Source organism: Macaca fascicularis, chromosome 2, assembly GCF_037993035.2.
Source record: "Macaca fascicularis isolate 582-1 chromosome 2, T2T-MFA8v1.1".
Taxonomy (NCBI): Eukaryota; Metazoa; Chordata; class Mammalia; order Primates; family Cercopithecidae; genus Macaca; species Macaca fascicularis.
The window spans coordinates 91127377-91146365 of NC_088376.1; the positions used below are offsets into that span (position 1 = coordinate 91127377).

General features: G+C 38.2%; 2 protein-coding genes across 9 annotated transcripts in view; one reads left to right on the forward strand and one right to left on the reverse strand.

The window, feature by feature from the left end:
- MFN1 (mitofusin 1) overlaps positions 1 to 7191 on the forward strand; it is a 45105-nt gene extending 37914 nt beyond the window's left edge. For all 6 annotated transcript variants that reach the window (XM_045386602.3, XM_065540214.2, XM_074031431.1 and 3 more), the window contains 2 exons: positions 2619 to 2753; positions 4566 to 7191. In XM_045386602.3, the coding sequence (XP_045242537.1) occupies positions 2619 to 2753; positions 4566 to 4644 (214 nt within the window). In that variant the 3' untranslated portion in view covers positions 4645 to 7191. The remainder of the gene's footprint in view (positions 1 to 2618; positions 2754 to 4565) is intronic.
- A 2587-nt stretch (positions 7192 to 9778) lies between these two features.
- GNB4 (G protein subunit beta 4) overlaps positions 9779 to 18989 on the reverse strand; it is a 59148-nt gene continuing 49937 nt past the window's right edge. For 2 of the 3 annotated variants that reach the window (XM_015445549.4, XM_045386600.3), the window contains one exon: positions 13304 to 15057. In XM_015445549.4, the coding sequence (XP_015301035.1) occupies positions 14951 to 15057 (107 nt within the window). In that variant the 3' untranslated portion in view covers positions 13304 to 14950. Of the gene's footprint in view, positions 15058 to 18989 lie in introns of all 3 variants that reach the window. The other variant, XM_005546439.5, reaches the window with a different exon arrangement.

Genomic DNA, 18989 nt, shown 5'->3' on the forward strand with positions numbered 1-18989 from the left:
GGCCAACATGGTGAAACTCCATGTCTACTAAAAATACAAAAATTAGCCGGGCCTGGTAGCGCATGCCTGTAATCTCAGCTAGTTGGGAGGCTGAGGCACAAGAATCGCTTGACCCTGGAAGGCAGAGGTTGTAGTGAGTTGAGATCACACCACTGAACTCCAGCCTGGGCAACAGAGTGAGAGACTATGTCTCAAAAATAAATAGTTGCCCTTAAGATATTTGTGGTTTCTGTCGCCCAGGCTGGAGTGCAATGGCACAATCTCGGCTCACTGCAGCCTCCACCTCCCGCATTCAAGTGAGTAGCTGGCACGTGCCACCACACCCAGCTAATTTTTTTTTTTTTTTTTTTTTTGAGACAGTCTCACTCTGGAGTGCAGTGGCGCGATCTCGGCTCACTGCAACCTCTGCCTCCCGGGTTCAAGCAATTCTCCTGCCTCAGCCTCCTGAGTAGCTGGGACTACAGGCGCCCGCCACCACACCTGGCTGATTTTTTTTGTATTTTTAGTAGAGATGGGGTTTTCACCATGTTGGCCAGGATGGTCTCAATGGTCTCCTGACCTCATGATCCACTTGCCTCGGCCTCCCAAAGTACCGGGATTACAAGCATGAGCCTCCACACCCAGCCCTATGGCCCAGCTAATTTTTTTTTTTTTTTTGTATTTTTTTTTAGTAGAGCCAGGGTTTCACCGTGTTGGCCAGGCTGTCAAACTCCTGACCTCAAGTGATCCACCTGCCTTGGGCTCCCAAAGTGTTGGGATTACAGGCGTGAGCCACTGCGCCCAGCCAGATCTTTGTGGTTTATTAATTAAAAAAACTGAATGAATAGAGAGGTAGCCTGGCCAAGCAGTCTAAGAAAGCTGAATGAATTCTTAGCATTTAACAAATGAACTTAATGGTAGGCAGACTCCTGATTTCATGGTGAGTGTAATGTATTTTTGCTCTCGCAGTTCGAATTTATAAGTTAAATGCTATTTTATTTTTAGATCTTAGGAGAATTTTATTATAACATATACCTAAGTCGACCCGGTTTCTGCTTTTATGCAACTTAAATATTTGTTTCATTCATGTGGTAAAAATACATAGAACTCCAGTCAAGTCAGGGTACAGTATTCTGTATTTGGATGCCTCTTGAGAGCAGAATTTTAAAATTCTTTGAGTTCAAGATAACTTCAGTTTAATGGGAGAAACTAACATTTACATAATTATAATACAAAGTAAGAGTGATAAGAAATATAAAAAGAAGATAAACTATTATCATAAGACAAGGCTGTACAAGTTACTTAAATCATGAAGGATAGTAGATCAATAAAGGTTTCCTAGAGGAGATGTGTAGCATATGAGATTTGAACACGCTGTATCAGAAGATGAGATGGAGACCACAACCCAAATCAAAAGCAAGAAGGTAAGGGGAAAGGAATGCATTCAAGGACATGAAGAGAAAAATTTCAGTGTGGCACGTGTATATAAGCTGTGTACATACATTCAGTTATTGACGTCATGGCAGGATGTGGCCTTGTCTGTATGTGTAGATTGGGGTTTGGATAATTAGGAATTCTGAGAGTGATGTCACCAACACTCAGCTCTAAAACAAATAACTTTACAGTAGTATATGAAATTGTTCAGACTCAGGAGACAGGAATTGCAGGAACGGTAAACTGTTTCAGATACAAAATCAAAGCCTGAAGTAACAGTTAATAATTGCAGAGAATGGTTACCAGGAGACCTCAAATTTGAGGAATTTGTTCATTTATTCATTCATTCATTTATTGACTAAGTTTTTTGAGCCTCTATTTTATCTGATAGTTGTAATTTATATTAAGAATGAGTTTTCATCTAACATATTTGGACATCCAAAGAAATCAGCTGAAATTCATATAAATAAAAACAAAGTTAATGTAGCTTTCCATGCATTGATTATCAAACATTTATTAATTGGCTCCCATGTAGCAATTCATGCTAGGGGTTATGGGAAATAAAAACTTGACTTGATCCTCTTTCTTAGAAGACTTGTCACATTAATGGAGGCAACCTCAAATAATATCTCAATTAAAATAAACTAAGTAAATATTTAATATTTAACAAAATATTAAAAGAATGACACATGCTTCGTGTCTAATACTGGGATTTGGTGGAATAGGAAGAGGTATGCTCCCATTTAAAAATATAATGTTTGCCAAAGTTGCTATATTAATTAGCTCTCAAATATAACCCTTTGATTCTAGAAATATTGTTAAATTTTGCTATAGTAAGGTATTTTTGCCTATGTCACGAAAGTTCGTGGAATTTTTTTTCTGTTCCTGATAATTTCTTACTTTGATTGGGCAGGGTCCCGAGCATGAGTAAGGTTTATTGTGCTTCTGAAGAAACAGACCTGTCTTTTGTCTTTATGTAGCTTGTTCTTGTTCACAGCCATATAGCAGAGGTAATATCGTCTCTTGAGCCAGGATAAAATTCAGCCCACTAGTGCCATATCTTCCCTCTTAGCATTCTTAGTGTTCTGATTCCCTATAGTTTAGAAGATTTTTAAAACTTGTGTTCTCCTTTTTATGTGAGCTTTAAATTAAAGCTTATTCATTTTTGAAGACATTTATGACTGCTTCTAAATTTTCATTTTAAGAAAAATGGCTACCACTTTTGCTCGCCTGTGCCAACAAGTTGATATTACTCAAAAACAACTGGAAGAAGAAATTGCTAGATTACCGAAAGAAATAGATCAGTTGGAGAAAATACAAAACAATTCAAAGCTCTTAAGGTATGTAAACCTTTCTTCTCAATAATTTGAACATTTACTCGTCTCATTACAAAATATGTAAAATTATTAATGAATTTGTATTCATACCTAATAGCTCTTTGTGTTGGTTTGAATGAAAATCTTCCATATTGAATTCCATGTGTTTTGCAGTTTCACCGAAGGCTAATTTCAACAAGAAAACAAATCTGAATCGAAAGAAACTTTATAGATCCAAATTTACTCTTCATTAGGCTATATTTGTCCCTTTCAGAACAAGTTGTATGATTAAAAGTGGTTTTTAGTTGTATATGTTCAAGACTCATAACTTCTGTTTTCATCGGAGACTATTGATTGTGCATACTTAAATCATAACAAAAGTAAGATTTCCTGATAAAATGTGGATTTCTGGTTTGATATGATTCATTATATATTATTTAGGGTCTAATGAAATTTGCTTTTGGGGACAAGACTGAAAGTGTCACCATTTGGTCTGTAGTTGGGAATTCTTACTCAGTGCTTAAGAACTTAACTTTCAGCTTTCTTACTTATGCTTACCCATTAGGCTCGCTTGTCAGAATATCTTGGAAGAACGATTAAACCTCATTTAGTCCCTGCTGTTACTTCTAGGACACATACTACACAAAATTGCCCGTGTAAGAATAGCTTAGTAGTCAGTGTTTACAAATTGGAGGGACTGTCTTTGTGACCTGGATTTTTGGACATGTGCTTAAAACACCCATAGTAGTGATTATCCATAGTGTCTTCATCTGACCAACACACGTGTTCATTGCACCTTAGTTTCAAAATCTCTGGAAAAGATGACTGCCTGTCATTTAGATATTTCCACCCTCACCCACCCATGTGAATTGTATGCATTCGATTGCTCCTATTTTAAGTCAGCTCATCCCAAATATACCTTTCAAATTTCGTGAAACTGCAGTAGAAATTGGTTTTTTGTCTTAACCTTAAACTTAACCCTGTAAGTTTTTGTGGTTAATTTTGGTTTTGATTTATTCAGCTTTTGATAGAGAAATACCTAGGTAAGTTTTTAAGTAGTATTTCATTTTGTTATAATAAAACAAATGATAAAATAGATTATTGGCATTAGTCATGTAGCTTTCTGATTTGGGAAAGACTGGCTTGAATAAGTGTGAATATTTTTGGTCTGCTAATAATTTTTCTAATAGAAAAAAGTTTAAAAAAATCAAATACCATAATATTTGGAATCTCCATTTTTTACTAGATTAGGCTCAGCCATTTGAATAGAATTTAATGTGCTAACGCTGCAGGAGAGCTACCTCAAGAAATATATACAGTAGAGTTCAGAGCTGATGTACACTTCACTTGTGTGACCTGAAGCATATGCACGCAGGAATAAAGTAAAACAAGAACCCTCCCTGCTCCATAATGGAGAGAGAGAGCCCACGCAATAAATATGTGCCCTGGCATAGTATGAGAATGGGAAACAAATCTGGTTTTCTGACAGTTTTAGTTCCAATTTTCCTCTCTTGTGGGCATTTGGCTGCATCAAGGATGAATCTAGTGTTTAAAGGAAATATTTTTGGTATGCCATTGCCGCTGTAACATCTGCTAGTTTCCTTATATGTCCGTAAGAAACACTGTGTACTTTGTGCATTATTTAAAGGGAATTTGCAAGCATAATCATGACTCTAGGTAACTTAGGATATAACTCCCGTGTAAGATGTGATTCCACTGTCTGTTATGCTCTTCGTTGTTTATTATTAAAGTTTTTGTCTTTTAATAATGGATGGAATATACTTTTCTCCTTGACTTTTATGGTAATTAGATTGGTGTTTTATTTTTTTTAATTAGAAATAAAGCTGTTCAACTTGAAAATGAGCTGGAGAATTTTGCTAAGCAGTTTCTACCTTCAAGCAATGAAGAATCCTAACAATAGAGATTACTTTGGTGACCATGATGGGAGGAAATGAAACTTGTAAGATTGGGACAGTTGTTATTTTTATGAAATGACTTTAAATATGAATTGTACTAACTATACCTAAATAGCAAAGCCCTGTGTAGATTCTGGTAATGATCTATCTCAGGGTATGTGTATTTTTGAAGAGTGTTATGTCCTTAGTTTTAATTTTGGGTAAAGAAAGGGCTAAAATCATGAATTAGTTACAAGCAACAGTACCAACTTATGTGACCCCTGAGGGGTGGGGCTGTGAGCTCTTAATTTGTTTTTGATTCTGAAAAACTCTGCTTCCTGGCATCCAGGAGTTAGAGATTGAGCCTTTCATCTTCTTAAAACTAGTTTTTGATGCTTTCTTTCATGGGAATAGTCACTTTTTAATTTTATTTAATAAATTGCATTGCTAGAACCACCAAGGAGTGTGGAATGTCCTTGAGTGTATTATTTATGCAAGTTACAGTCACTTTGCCATCATGGCAGCTATGTGAACCACTAATAAATGTGCTGTTTTTACTTTTTATTCCCATTAAAACTGACGTGAAACAGGATAAAAAGCTTGTTATGGTCACTTATAAGTATCTAAGTATTTCCTTAAATGTTTCTAAAGAAACATTTTCAGCTTTGCTCCAATTATGATTACAATAAGGAAAGCTTTCCTAGCGCAATTTTAGGAGTAAAGTTTGAAGAGATAAAAATAGCCAAAGATAGGAGAGGTCTGAATTTTGAATGATAACAGTGATGTTTTAAAAAAGCTGTTCTTCAGGAGGCATTTGTCTAGGATATTGCTGGATTCTACCCCATTGGAGGCTTTTAATTTTATTTGTATGAATTTTCCAGGGTTTCATCAAAAATTATTACTGTATTTTTTACCTTAATGAAAGATTTTGGGTTCAAATATCTTTCTATATTAAAAGCTGATTGAGTCTGTACACATGTAAATTATGCCTAGTAGAGGTTCTGTTGACTTTCTTCCCCACTGTGGAAGAGGCCAGTTTTGCCTCCATTTGCACATTCATTTCAGTATTTCTGATCAATAAATGTAACGTTTACAAAATTCTCCCTTGAGCTGGTAGAAATGCCTCACCAGTTTCTTCTTTAATGAATCAACTAAAATCTCTGAAGTTAAAAAAAATTGATTGAAACTCAGATGGAATGGAAATGTACAAAAATGACACCATTCTAGGAATTTGCTAGACAAAATATAGGACTACCAGATCAATATCTCCTAGACACTTGTTAGAAATGCACAATCCCAGGGAACACAGTACATTTGGCCACGTGTAGTTTATGCTTCCTTTTCATGGGAGGGATAAAATTTAAGGCTTTTTTTCTTTGAATACACAATCCTTCCTTTTCTATGCCTTTTAAGGCTTCTAGATGCTACTCAGCCTTTTTACAGCAGGTGCAACTCTATTTTTCAAGATATCTTAGGAGATAACACTAGGCCATTGAAGCCTTTCAAAAATATATTTTTATGCAAATTAACACTAGAATGCAGTATACTAATGCAAATTAATTTTGGTGTTTAGCTTTTATTGCTGATTTATAACCCAAGAAATGGTACAGGTCACAGAAAGTGGGATTAGGTAACAACTACAACATGGAAAAACAATGTCTAAGATCACGCACTGCTAATTTAGTTTACAAAGCTCAAGGCCGTAACCTTTATATGAAAGTACTTAAACTTGAAAACTCGTAATGGTTTGGTATCACCTCATTAGTATAATACAGTGGTTCTCAAAGTTTGGTCGTGGATCATCAACATTACTTCTTTTTCTTTTTCTGAGACAGGGTCTCAGTCTGTCACCCAGGATGGAGTGCAGTGGCGTGATCATGTCTCACTGCAGCCTCAACCTCTCGGGTTCAGGTGATCCTCCCACGTCACCTTCTGGGTGGCTGGGACTGCAGGCACACGCCACCATGCCTGGCTAGTTTTTGTAGAGACGAGGTTTCCCCATGTAGTGCAGGCTGGTCTTGAACTCACAGGCTCAAGTGATCCTTTTACCTCTGCCTCCCAAAGTGTTGGGATTACAGGCGTGAGCCACCACGCACAGCTATAATCACCTTCAAACTTACAAGAAGTGTGGATTCTTGGGTCTGAACCCAGACCTATGGAGTCAAACAGTAGGTTTGGGGTCCAGCAATCTATGGTTTAACAAGCCATTCAGGTGTTTCTGATGCACAGTAAAGTTGGGGGCCACTGGTGTAGTAGCTTTGGTATGGCAACTTTTCCATCACTTGTTTTATGTAGTTCTATCTGATAAATTGTGAAAACATAATGAATGTTGGAAATGAAACAGTAAAATAATGAAAGCTAACTCTTATGCCTGGAAATATGTGCACCTATGACCAAGTCCATGAATTATACAGAAATTATGTGATTATGAGTGATGTACTTCAATGTTATTGCACATACACTTGTTTACTTTGTATGTTTGCAGGATTAAACTTTGTATAATCTTTAAAAAAATTTTTTTTTCACTATACAAGGTTGCAAGATGAAAATAAAACCTGTTTGCCTGATAGTTGACAAATGTAGCATTTATACTAGTAGTAAGTGAGGTTTAATCTTTCATTCTTAATTACTTTTGTGGTAGATACGTAAGTTATCTTGAGGAGACCTCTTTTGACTGCATTACTGTTTAGTTCTTCTGGTCAAATTAACACTAGAATGCAGTATACTAATGCAAATTAATTTTGGTGTTTAGCTTTTATTGCTGATTTATAACCCAAGAAATGGTACAGGCCACAGAAAGTGGGATTAGGTAACAACTACAACATGGAAAAACAATGTCTAAGATCACGCACTGCTAATTTAGGTTACAAAGCTCAAGGCCGTAACCTTTATATGAAAGTACTTAAACTTGAAAACTCATAATGGTTTGGTATCACCTCATTAGTATAATACAGTAAAAGAGTAAGTCAAAGTTACATACACCACTCATTAGTATGTGTCATACAATACTGAGAGGTGGCAACATGCTAGCAGCCGTCGCTCTCGGTGCCTCCTCGGCCTCAGAGTCCACTCTGACGGCACTTGAGGAGTCCTTCAGCCTGCCACTGCACTGTGGGAGCCCCTCTCTGGGCTGGCCAAGGCTGGAACCGGCTCCTTCTGCTTGCGGGGAGGTGTGGAGGGAGAGGCGTGGGCAGGAACCGGGGCTACGTGCAGCAGTCGCGGGCCAGCGCATTCTGGGTGGGCATGGGCTCGGTGGGCCCCGCACTCGGAGTGAGTGGCCAGCACTGCTGGCCCCGGGCAGTGAGGGGCTTAGCACCCAGGCCAGCAGCTGCAGAGGGTGCACTGGGTCCCCCAGCAGTGCTGGCCCGCCAGTGCTACACTCCAATTCTCGCTGGGCCTCAGCTGCCTCCCCATGGGGCAGGGCTTGGGACCTGCAGCCCGCCATGCCCGAACCTCCCCGACCCGCCTTGGGCTCCTGCACGGCCGGAGCCTCCCTGATGAGCGCTGCCCAGTGCTGTGGCACCCAGTCCCATCGACCGCCCAGGGGCTGAGGAGTGTGGGCGCATGGAGCGGGACTGGCGGGCAGCTCCACCTGCAGCCCCAGTGCAGGATCCACTAGGTGAAGCCACCTGGGCTCCTGAGTCTAGTGGGGACTTGGAGAACCTTTGTGTCTAGCTAAGGGATTGTAAATACACCAATCGGCACCCTGTGTCTAGCTCAAGGTTTGTAAATACACCAATCAGTATTCTGTATCTAGCTAACCTAGTGGGGATGTGGAGAACTTTTCTCTCTAGCACTCTGTGTCTAGCTAAAGGATTGTAAATGCACCAATCAGTACTCTGTGTCTAGCTCAGGGATTGTAAACACACCAATCAGCACTCTGTCAAAATGGCCCAATCAGCTCTCTGTAAAATGGACCAGTCAGCAGGATGTGGGTGGGGTCAGATAAGGGAATAAAAGCAGGCTGCCTGAGCCAGCAGTGGCAACCCGCTGGGGTCCCTTTCCACACTGTGGGGGCTTTGTTTTTTCGCAAAACCGCGAAGGTCTTTGGCTTCACTTCTGAAGTCAGCGAGACTACCAACCCACCAGAAGGAAGAAACTGCGGACACATCTGAACATCTGAAGGAACAAACTCCAGACACACCATCTTTAAGAACTGTAACACTCACCGTGAGGGTCCGGGGCTTTATGCTTGAAGTCAGCGAGACCAAGAACCCACCAATTCTGGACACAATACCATTGGAGGAGCACATTTCAAGTTTTCTGCCTTAGACATAACAATTTACAGGTACTTAGTATGCTTCACTGGACAATAGAACTAATATTCAGAGTGTCAAAGGGCAATTAATTCTTGCCCTCTGCTTCAACCTATAGTGCTGTGTACCCCTGCATGGACTCATAAGGGAAAGAAACATTTTATTATAGAATAATATTAATCAAGGACAGAAATAACCAGGAGAGCATAGTAAACCTTCATGACCCCATTGTGCAGCTTCAGGAATTTCCAACCCATGGCTAAAGTTGTTTTATCTCCCACATTTTGAAGTAAATTTAAGATAATCTGTAAATAATTATATAACATCTTCAATTTCCACATTCATCCTCCCCCAAGGGTGTGGTGGTGAAAGAAAGTAGTAAAGATAATTTATCAACACCATAAGCAGAATTGCTTATTTAAAAATTATAGAGGCCAGGCTTGTTGGCTCAAGCCTGCAATCCCAGCAGTCTGAGAGATCAAGGTGGGACGGTCCCTTAAAGTCAGGAGTTCAAGACATGCCTGGGCAACAAAGCAAGACCTCTGTTTCAATAAAAACTTTATAAAAAATTGGCTGGGCATGGTAGTTCATGCCTGTAATCCCAGCACTTTAAGAGGCTGGGGCAGGCAGATCTCTTGAGCCCAGGAGTTCAAGACCACCCTGGGCAACACAGACCCTGTCTCCATAAAAAATATAAAAATTAATTGGGCATAGTGGCATGTACCCATAGTCCGATCCTACTCAGGAAGCTGAGGTAGGATGATCGTTTGAGCACGGGAGGCTGAGGTTGCAGTAAACCATGATCACACCACTGCACTCCAGCCTGGGCAACAGTAACACTCAAAAAAAAAAAAAAAAAAAAACAGGTGCGGCATAAAAAAAAAGATACAATGAAATCTGGTTAAAAGCACTTTATTGATTACAGGATCAATTCACATCATTTCATAAAGCCACTGTACAAATAGAGGAATGAATCACTGTGTAAGAAAGATCTAAGAACAGTTAAATCATGATACAAGTCCATAGTTTATATGGTTTAGAGCTTTAAGAGCCTTAATCTAACATGTTTACCCTTCCCATAATTAGACTACTACTGACATTCATGTTCAATTGACCACAAGTGTGTACAAATCATTCTAGGTAAAGACAAACATTTTCAGAATGCTTTAACAGGAAAATAATTTTAATCAACTTTAAAAACACACTTACATGTGAATGCCTTTGGATAGGAAAATAGAAATGCAAGTGTTCAGATGCTTCTTTGAAAAGAAAACAATAGGATAAAGCACCATTGTGTAAAAGACAAAAGGCTTGAGATATCTACCAAGTATATCACTGAAGTTCTATTAAGAAATACTGTACGATGTAAGATTTTGTTGAATACATTTAACACCAGTTGGAACATAGCTTTCCCCCCCCCCCGTAATGCTGCTTTATCACAACTGTATTTTACAAAATCAGTAACTGGATTTAAAGAAGACATAGGAGATTTTATCGACATGCAAACATTTGCTAAATACAAGGTGTACCATCAATGTGTGATTAATAAGTTACTTTTTAAAAATAAAGTGCTAGCTTAGATATTCTATAAACCATTTCACTGAGTACCTATTATGTAACCAATATTTTAAAATATACACTGAATCTGAGGCAACCCAAAATGAACAATGGAAAGAAAACTAGTAAATCTGAAATGTACTTCACATTCTACTTAATCTAATTTAAAATATAAATTCATTGTGCAACCCATAAGATAGTCCAACCTGTGGATATTTTTAAAAATTCTAACAGAAGGAATCATTTAAAATTTTGCTTTTTCACAATGGCAGAAAGGAAAGAATCTGAACATAATATTTAATTAAAAAAAAAAATTCAGCCTGACTCAGACCCTGAAGATTTTAGAAAGAACATCTTCACTATTAAAATGATGACAGGCCCAAATGGGGGATTGTTTAACCAGTTTTCCTAAGTTAAACCAAGAATAAGCCACAAGTATTCATTGTGTTACAACTTAGATCTGAGACATTTACATCAAAGCATATTTCCCTGAACATGTTCACACTGAAAATGCTTAAGGTCTTAAATTATTATTAAATCCAAAATACCAAGAGTATTGGAGGAACTCAGTTATACAATACTGGCACAGCATTTTTAGGCAATAATAAAAGTTTCACTTTGTCACCTTAAGTCAAGATCCATTTATTAATAGGTTAAGTTTGAAATTCTGTAACATATTCTAGAAGCACCTACATCCATTATTTCCAGGAGACTAGTTTACTATTATCATGCAATCTCTGAGGTCATATGAGTCTAAAATGAAGGGAATTGCTGAACAGGCCCTTTTGCTGATGAGATATGAAGCCCAAATCTTTGCCTCTGAAGATGCAATTCAATGTGGTATGTGTAATCACAAGTAAAAACTTGAGCTAGGGAGGAATCCTGGATATTCAGTCTAAATCTCAAACAGTATAGCTGCCAAAAATGAGGCCTGTCCATTAAAGTGAAGGAGACATCCTTGCTGATAGCAAAAACTTTTTATTTTATTTATTTATTTTTTTTTTTGAGACGGAGTCTTGCTCTGTCGCCCAGGCTGGAGTGCAGTGACGTGATCTCAGCTCACTGCAACCTCCGCCTCCCGGGTTCAAGCAATTCTCTGCCTCAGCCTCATGAGTAGCTGAGATGACAGGCACCTGCCACCACACCTGGCTCATTTTTGTATTTTTAGTAGAGACGGGGCTTCACCATCTTGCCCAGGCTGGTCTTGAACTCCTGACCTCGTGATCCACCTGCCTCAGTCTCCCAAAGTTCTGGGATTACAGGCATGAGCCACTGTGCCTGGCCAAGAACTGCTCTTAAGCAGGTTTTGGGATGATATGCTAAACACCACAGGGTGATCACATATTTAGAAAAGAATATATATCTCTAAAACATTCTTGCCAGATCTCAAAAAATTACTCTTCTTGACATGCTACAGAGTCGACAAATTAACCTTCTGAGGCACATTATGTTTAAATGTTTCCTAGAAAGTAAAGAAGGAAACCTGGCTGGGCACGGTGACTCACGTCTGTAATCCTAGCACTTTGGGAGGCTGAGGCCAGTGGATCACTTGAGGCCAGGAGTAGGAGATCAGACTGGCCAAGATGGCGAAACCCCGTCTCTACTAAAAATACAAAAATTAGCCAGGCATGGTGGCATATGCCTATAGTCCCAGCTACTTGGGAGGCTGGGGCACAAGAATCACTTGAACCCGGGAGGCAGAGGTTGAGGTTGCAATGAGCCAAGATCGTGCCTCTGCACATGCCAGCCTGGGTGACAGAGATTCTGTCTTAAAAAAAAAAAAAAAAAAGGAATATTAACTGCAATATTCTGGATGATGCATATTTTTTAAAACTAAATCCAGCCAGATTTTTCAGCCTTAAAAAGTAAGATCAAAAATATTCAACATCTCTACAAATTATATACTCATTGAATTCAGGAACAGTAACAGAATTAAACAAATAATCAGCTCAACTTAAACTGCAAGTAAACAAATATACTTAGCAACTGGAGACTCTAATATTAGAAAGCAAAGGTGTAACCAGGAAGGTAACTGTGGTAGTGAAGCTACTCTGTGGCCATTTGTTTATGTGTATAATTAACCACAAGTGTTAAATAGTTTTTAGTCGCCGAATAAATGTTTAATTATGGGAATTGCTTTAAACTCCTCTTCATAAACTTTAAGAACATTAAAATAAATGTCATTTTGAAATATGTTAAGGCCATATAATTCCTGTGGTCTGTATGCCTCTGACTACTATAACTTTTAAGTAGAGGAGATTCTCTCTCATACATTTAAGGTTATTTTTATGCATAATACAATTGCTTTCTTGAACAGGACTTCAGAATAAATTTCTGACTAACCTACATGGCGAACTTTCCCCAACCCTCTTTTTCCGGAAATGAATACATTCCTTTATTCTTTTCTTAAAGAGCTGTTCTTTATGAAGTGATATAAACAGCCTACAAATAAACATTCATAGCATTAATAGCAAAAGTTCATATAATTTTTTAAATTTTTTATTTTATTTTTTAAATTTGAGACGGAGTCTCACTCTGTCGTCTAGGCTGGAGTACCGTGGCACAATCTCGGCTCACTGCAACCTCTGCCTCCTGAGTTCAGGCGATTCTCCTGCCTCAGCCTCCCAAGTAGGTGGGATTACAGGAATGTGCCACCACACCCAGCTAATTTTTGTATTTTTAGAAGAGATGGGGTTTCACCATGTTGGCTAGGCTGGTCGTGAACTCCTGACCTCAAGTGATCCGCCCACCTTGGCCTCCCAAAGTGCTGGGATTACAGGTGTGAGCCACTGCACCCAGCCAAAAAGTTAATAGAAATCTTAACCAAAATATAAATATACATTCATAACTGCCATCTACGATATTCTGTTTTGGTCCTATATCTTAATTTGCCTTTATCCATTTTATTATTCTTCTAATTGTCAACTGATTTTAATAAACAAAACTGATACTGATGTCTTTACAGTTGATGCATATATTAGCACATTCACAATATAAACAAAAATTCAGAGGTAAAATTTGGGAGTATTTAGGTTAAGGTTACACATGTTCAAAAGTTAACACAGACCTATCTGAAAAGTAACTAAGTTACAAAACAATGCACGTCTATATATCAGAATAATCCAAGACTTAACCATCACGCAAGACTAACAATCTTCTATTATAAATCATTCCGACTTATTTGTAAAAGAAAATCCAACAGGAAAAGTATCTTTAACTTGGTGGTGGGGGACATTCTAGTAATAGACACATTATTATACCACAGAAGAACTATTTATCTCTAACTCCTTTAAGAACTGCTTTAGGAATTTTTATTTTGGCTTTACGTGGAATCACTTAGATCTAGATATCCTTTGAAGCAAAACCACTTAGAAACCAGTATTTTGTGCTAAGGAAGGGAATATTACAAAATATTGCAAAACAGAACAAAAAGCTTAAGGGTTTCATTTTAAGAAATGTAAAGGCACAGATATTTCACATCGATTCAGATTTTATAGTATGCAAACGTGAAATAAACCACCATATTACAACAAATATGTCTTAGTGATTGGTTAGATTTCACACTTCTCTCCAAATGTAACACTGTCACACTGCATTTCCTCTCTAAATGTATACTGATAGCACTGGGAAAGATGTTCAGATGCAGGGACAATCCCAATGTTTACCAAACTTCTGAAAGATGAATATACACTACAAACTTAGTTCCAAATATGAAATGAATAGGAAAGTTCAGCCATTTAGGGGGGTACTAAATCATAACCAGATCATAACCAGGCTTTTAAAATGTGAAGAACCATTTATATGCTATTATCTACTTTTTATTAATAAATTCTAAAGAAGTTTCTTATGTATGTCCAAAATATCAGTGAAATCTCTAATCTCTGGCCTTCAGATTATCTGTCCCCTCAAAGGACTGAAAGCGAGCACTTAGATTAATAGTATATGGCAAATGATGCATGAGAAACGAAGGACTCCCCTTAGAGGTGCCCCTCCTGTCAATGCTCTTAAACATGAAGCCATCAGGATCTCTTAGATTCAAAGAGATATCAGAATTCAAGGGGACTTTCTTCAGACATAAATATACACACAGTATCATTTCTGTCTATTTCTGTACCTGGTTCTTCCATTACAAAACTAAAAAACGTGACATTTCTTGTGTATACAAAGTTAAAAATGTACTTCTTAAAAAATGCAAACACAATGGCGACCTGCTATAATGTGTACATTATGTTCTACACAAAGAAAATAGACTCTTGAGTACACACAACAATTCATTAAGGTTAAATTAACCCAACTCCTCAAATTAATACACTGGTCCTTTTGATCTCAGAAGGCGCCTTTGCCTTTTTCCCCCGACTTTTTTTTGGTAGTATACTGAAAGCTTGTTTTTGTATATAATCTCATAGAAAAATCTTCACCTGCAAATATAAGGTAGAATTTTTTCACAGCTATAGGCTGTAGCATTGATTTCTCCAGATATATCAATGGAGAACAAAGAACATGTATGACACTGTTAATTCCAGATTCTAAGGAAACTGTCCCAAGAGCCTGTTGCCACAGCCATGCCATCATCAGTTACACCTAAGCAGCTCACACGGTTGTCATGACCAGCAAGGACACCTGAAAAAAAAATTCAGTAAAAAATTAGCAATTGTAGAGTTTTAGAATTAAACAAGTATATGCAGAGATTTAAAAGGGTACTTAAAAACTATCAGTCCAGTCTGAAAGCTCATCAGTTAAAAAATGATAATACTTTAAAAGAAAACAAATTTCTCTGAGTAAGAAGACAGGTTAGAAGTAAGCTGGATGTATTTATAAATTTGGATTATTTGAATTTTGACATGTGCCTCAATTTGTGGTTTTATTTTTTGAAAAATCATTTTATAATTCAACTTATCTAGGAAAACATATGCAGACAATTATTCCACATCTTTAATAAGTTCATGATATTCCAAATTTTGCTACTGAGCTATGCTATTTTCAACAAAAACAAGATTTTCAATGAAGTTCACTGAAGTAGTCCTTCACCACAGGAACAATAAAAACATAAGAATAAAGCTGCCTTACATCACTGCTTCCAAAAATACCAACATAATTTATTTACTTTCTTATGCTAATCACCAAACTCTGGAATGTTATTGGTCATAACCTTCTGAAACCATGAAACTCATCTAGTTTTCATTTCTTTCACATATTAAACTCACTTGATGTATTTCCAATATTTGGGAGGAAAACAAGAAATACAATAAGATTAATAAGAAAAATCAGAATATATCAAATGCTCAAAAATTTTTTAAAATACACTATGTTTGAATTTACATTATCCCCCTATATTCGTAAGTATATCATTTTCGATCAATCATCTCAGGAAAAGAAGTTCATCTTGTCTAACTCTAAATATTCTCTATAGTATCTCCCGTAATGGCCATGTTTGGCAATGGGAAAATTTACCATTATGAGTTGAAATAACAAAAAAATATGAACATTGTGGGTAAATACTTTAAGTCACATTGGACAGGGAAATGAATTAGCAATTCCCAAGTCAGGATCCAATTTTAAGTTCAAAGTTCCAGTTGAGCCAACTTGAAACCAGCTTGTAAGTAAAGCAAAACTAAAACGCAAGCATGTAAGTGTGGACAACAAGCACATTTTTATTTTGTTATGGATACGAATTGTTTCAATCCAGGCAAAACACCAAATATCTTTACAAAGTAATTGGCTTTAAGCAACAGAATACTTCCAGGAATCTACTTGCAAAGTATAAAACTGCAAACCATGCAGCCTCTTAAAAGAGGTTGTAAAAAATTATTCCTGGAAAAAACTTACACTGCCTCTGTTACCTCAGGAACCCCAACAACTGCATAGGGGGGTTAAAAGGGTAAGGACATAAATCCACAAGGACAGTGAAATGAGAGCAGGCAATGGCAACCAACTTTTGTAAGCTGGATGGTGGCAACTGTGTTAATGAACACCAAAATAGTGAGTTCAAAATGAATAATATAGTAAGCCAAGTAACAAAATTACACTGCAGATTCTCCAAAAGCATCCCTACTAGGTGGAAACAGGTATCTCTGGAACAGGTAGGGGCAAAGGCAGAGAAAAATAAGATTGACTGGAAAGTGTTCATCAATCAGTAAGACCCCCCAGGTGTCCTCTTCCTCCACTCTGCAGAGTCAGGTGACGGATCATCCTGTGCTGTGGCATAAGACTAGAGACTCACTTAGTGGAAAGGGTAAAACAGGGTCTCCTGACTGGAAGAAAACAGACCCAGATGAGATTGGTAAACTGCTGAAATGGGGAATAACGGAAGTTTACTAGCTAAATGCTGTGGCCCCTCAGGTTTTCTCTAGAAATCAGCCCCCAAACTGGCAGCCAGTTTATACACTTCATGGAGGAAAGTGGAAGATGGAAAAAAGGAAGAAAGGCAGAAAGGCAGATAGGCAGACACAGGAGAGCTTCCTCAGTTAATGGCCAGCCAGATCACCCTTCAGGGAGGCCTAGAGTCAGCACGCCAGCCATGTGCTCAGAGCTTCAAATGGTTTTAGTGCCTCACTCTTAAGTATGAATAAGAGCTAGCACTTTTAAGGAAATACTCTAAAAATAAGGACAGGAAACCCCAAAAATGAAGGAAAAAAAAAACGAAAAAAACTTGGCAACACAAAAGCTATGCTTGAAGAAGAAACTTGAAAAAAATTTTTTTCACTAATAAGCTCAGAGAAACACAAGACTTCATTTATGAATAAAAGTGTAGGGAGACCCCCTGAAACTATTGCTACAGAATAAAAGATGAAATGCTCCTGTGATTATTGTAAATACAAAATTGCACGCAGGATTGTGTAAAGACAATGCCAGGTGGGACTGCCAGAATGAGCCAACAGCACGTGATGTGCTTCCCCCTGCAGAGAGCCTATGAATGGACGTGCAGTCAGGGAGGTTTCACATCACCAAGATTCCTATCCCAGAAAAGCAGATGTTCATAGCTCTGGGAATGGAATGCGACCCTCGTGGAGAGCCTATAAACGGACGCATGGGGAGCACCTGTCCATACAGATAAGATAGGGCTATGAACGCCCTCATCTTGCCATGGTTCTTCTAGGCCTCTTTAGGGTTAAGGCATACTCCCTTCTGGGAATTTCTGGTCTACCCGGTTGTCTAGCTTCACGTCTTCTTTCTATGGATTGTTTGTAACCAGCTTTTGCTGTAACTGTTACTGCTGATTAATATCTTGCTAATCATAGGTTATGGAAAGACTTTCTGTTTTAAGGCTCTGTTAGAAATTACTGATGCACACACTATATTGTAAATTATCTCTGAATACTGTACTTCTGCATACAGATGTTATGTTAAAGAACTACTTCATCCCCATGTGACCATCTCACCATCATCAAATGACCCTAAATCCCTCACTAACCTACCCCTGCCCTCACTAAACTTAATAATAAAATGCTGGTATATCCAGTGCATTGTTGGCACCGCGGGACCGGAAGGCGGTGATCCCCCAGACCCAGCTTTCACTATCTTGTGTGTGCCTATTATTTCTCGACCTGCCGATCCGCCTGGGAACAAAGAGAGAGCCCCGTTACATTGCGGGCTGCCGGCCAGATCCTGCAATATAAAAGAATGGGTGCCACCAAAAAAAAAAAAAAAAAAAAAAAAAAGAAAAAAGAAAAACCCAGAACAAACTAGCTCTTAAGTTAAAAAGATGGCAGTGAAAATGAAAACCAAAACTTAACAGAAGGGTTGAAACCCGAGGTGAGGTTTCCTTCCAGAAGATAAAGCAAAAAAGATGGAAAATAAAAAAAATACAATTAAAAAGTCAGGCCAGACACAGTGGCTCATGCCTGTAATCCCAGCACTTTGGGAGGCTGAGGCGGGCAGATCACCTGAGGTCAGGAGTTCAAGACCAGCCTGGCCAACATGGTGAAACCCGTCACTACTAAAAATACAAAAACTAGCCAGGCATGGTGGTGCGCGCTTGTAATCCCAGCTAGTCTACTCGGGAGGCTGAGGCAGGAGAATTGCTGGAACCTGGGAGGCAGAGGCTGCAGTGAGCCAAGATCACACCACTGCACTCCAGCCTGGGCAACAGAGCAAGACTCCATTTCAAAAAAAAAAAAATTCTTAAAAACAAAAAAAAGAAGTCAAAGGATCAGTCCAGGAAGCCCATTATCAACATAATGGGAGATCTAGAAAAAGGGAATAATGATAATGGAGAAGAAATAAAATTCAACAAGCCCCCACCCCCAAGTGTCCCTATTCTATAAGGTAATCAGTTTCCAGATCAAAAAGGCACACTAAATACCCAGCACAATGAAAATGGATCTGCTCCAAGACATATCAAAAGTGGCAGAAAGTGTGAAGATTCATTAGTGAGAAGCACATCAAAACTAAGACTATAAACCAAAAAATTAACTCTAGAAATTACAAAAAAAGCCGCATGGCAAAAGAAGTCATAACACATCTCATGGCTCAGCAACAAATGACTTTTTAAAAAGTCGGAATTATGTAAACAGTGAATGTGGCTCTAAACAAAATCTATCATATGGGAAAAA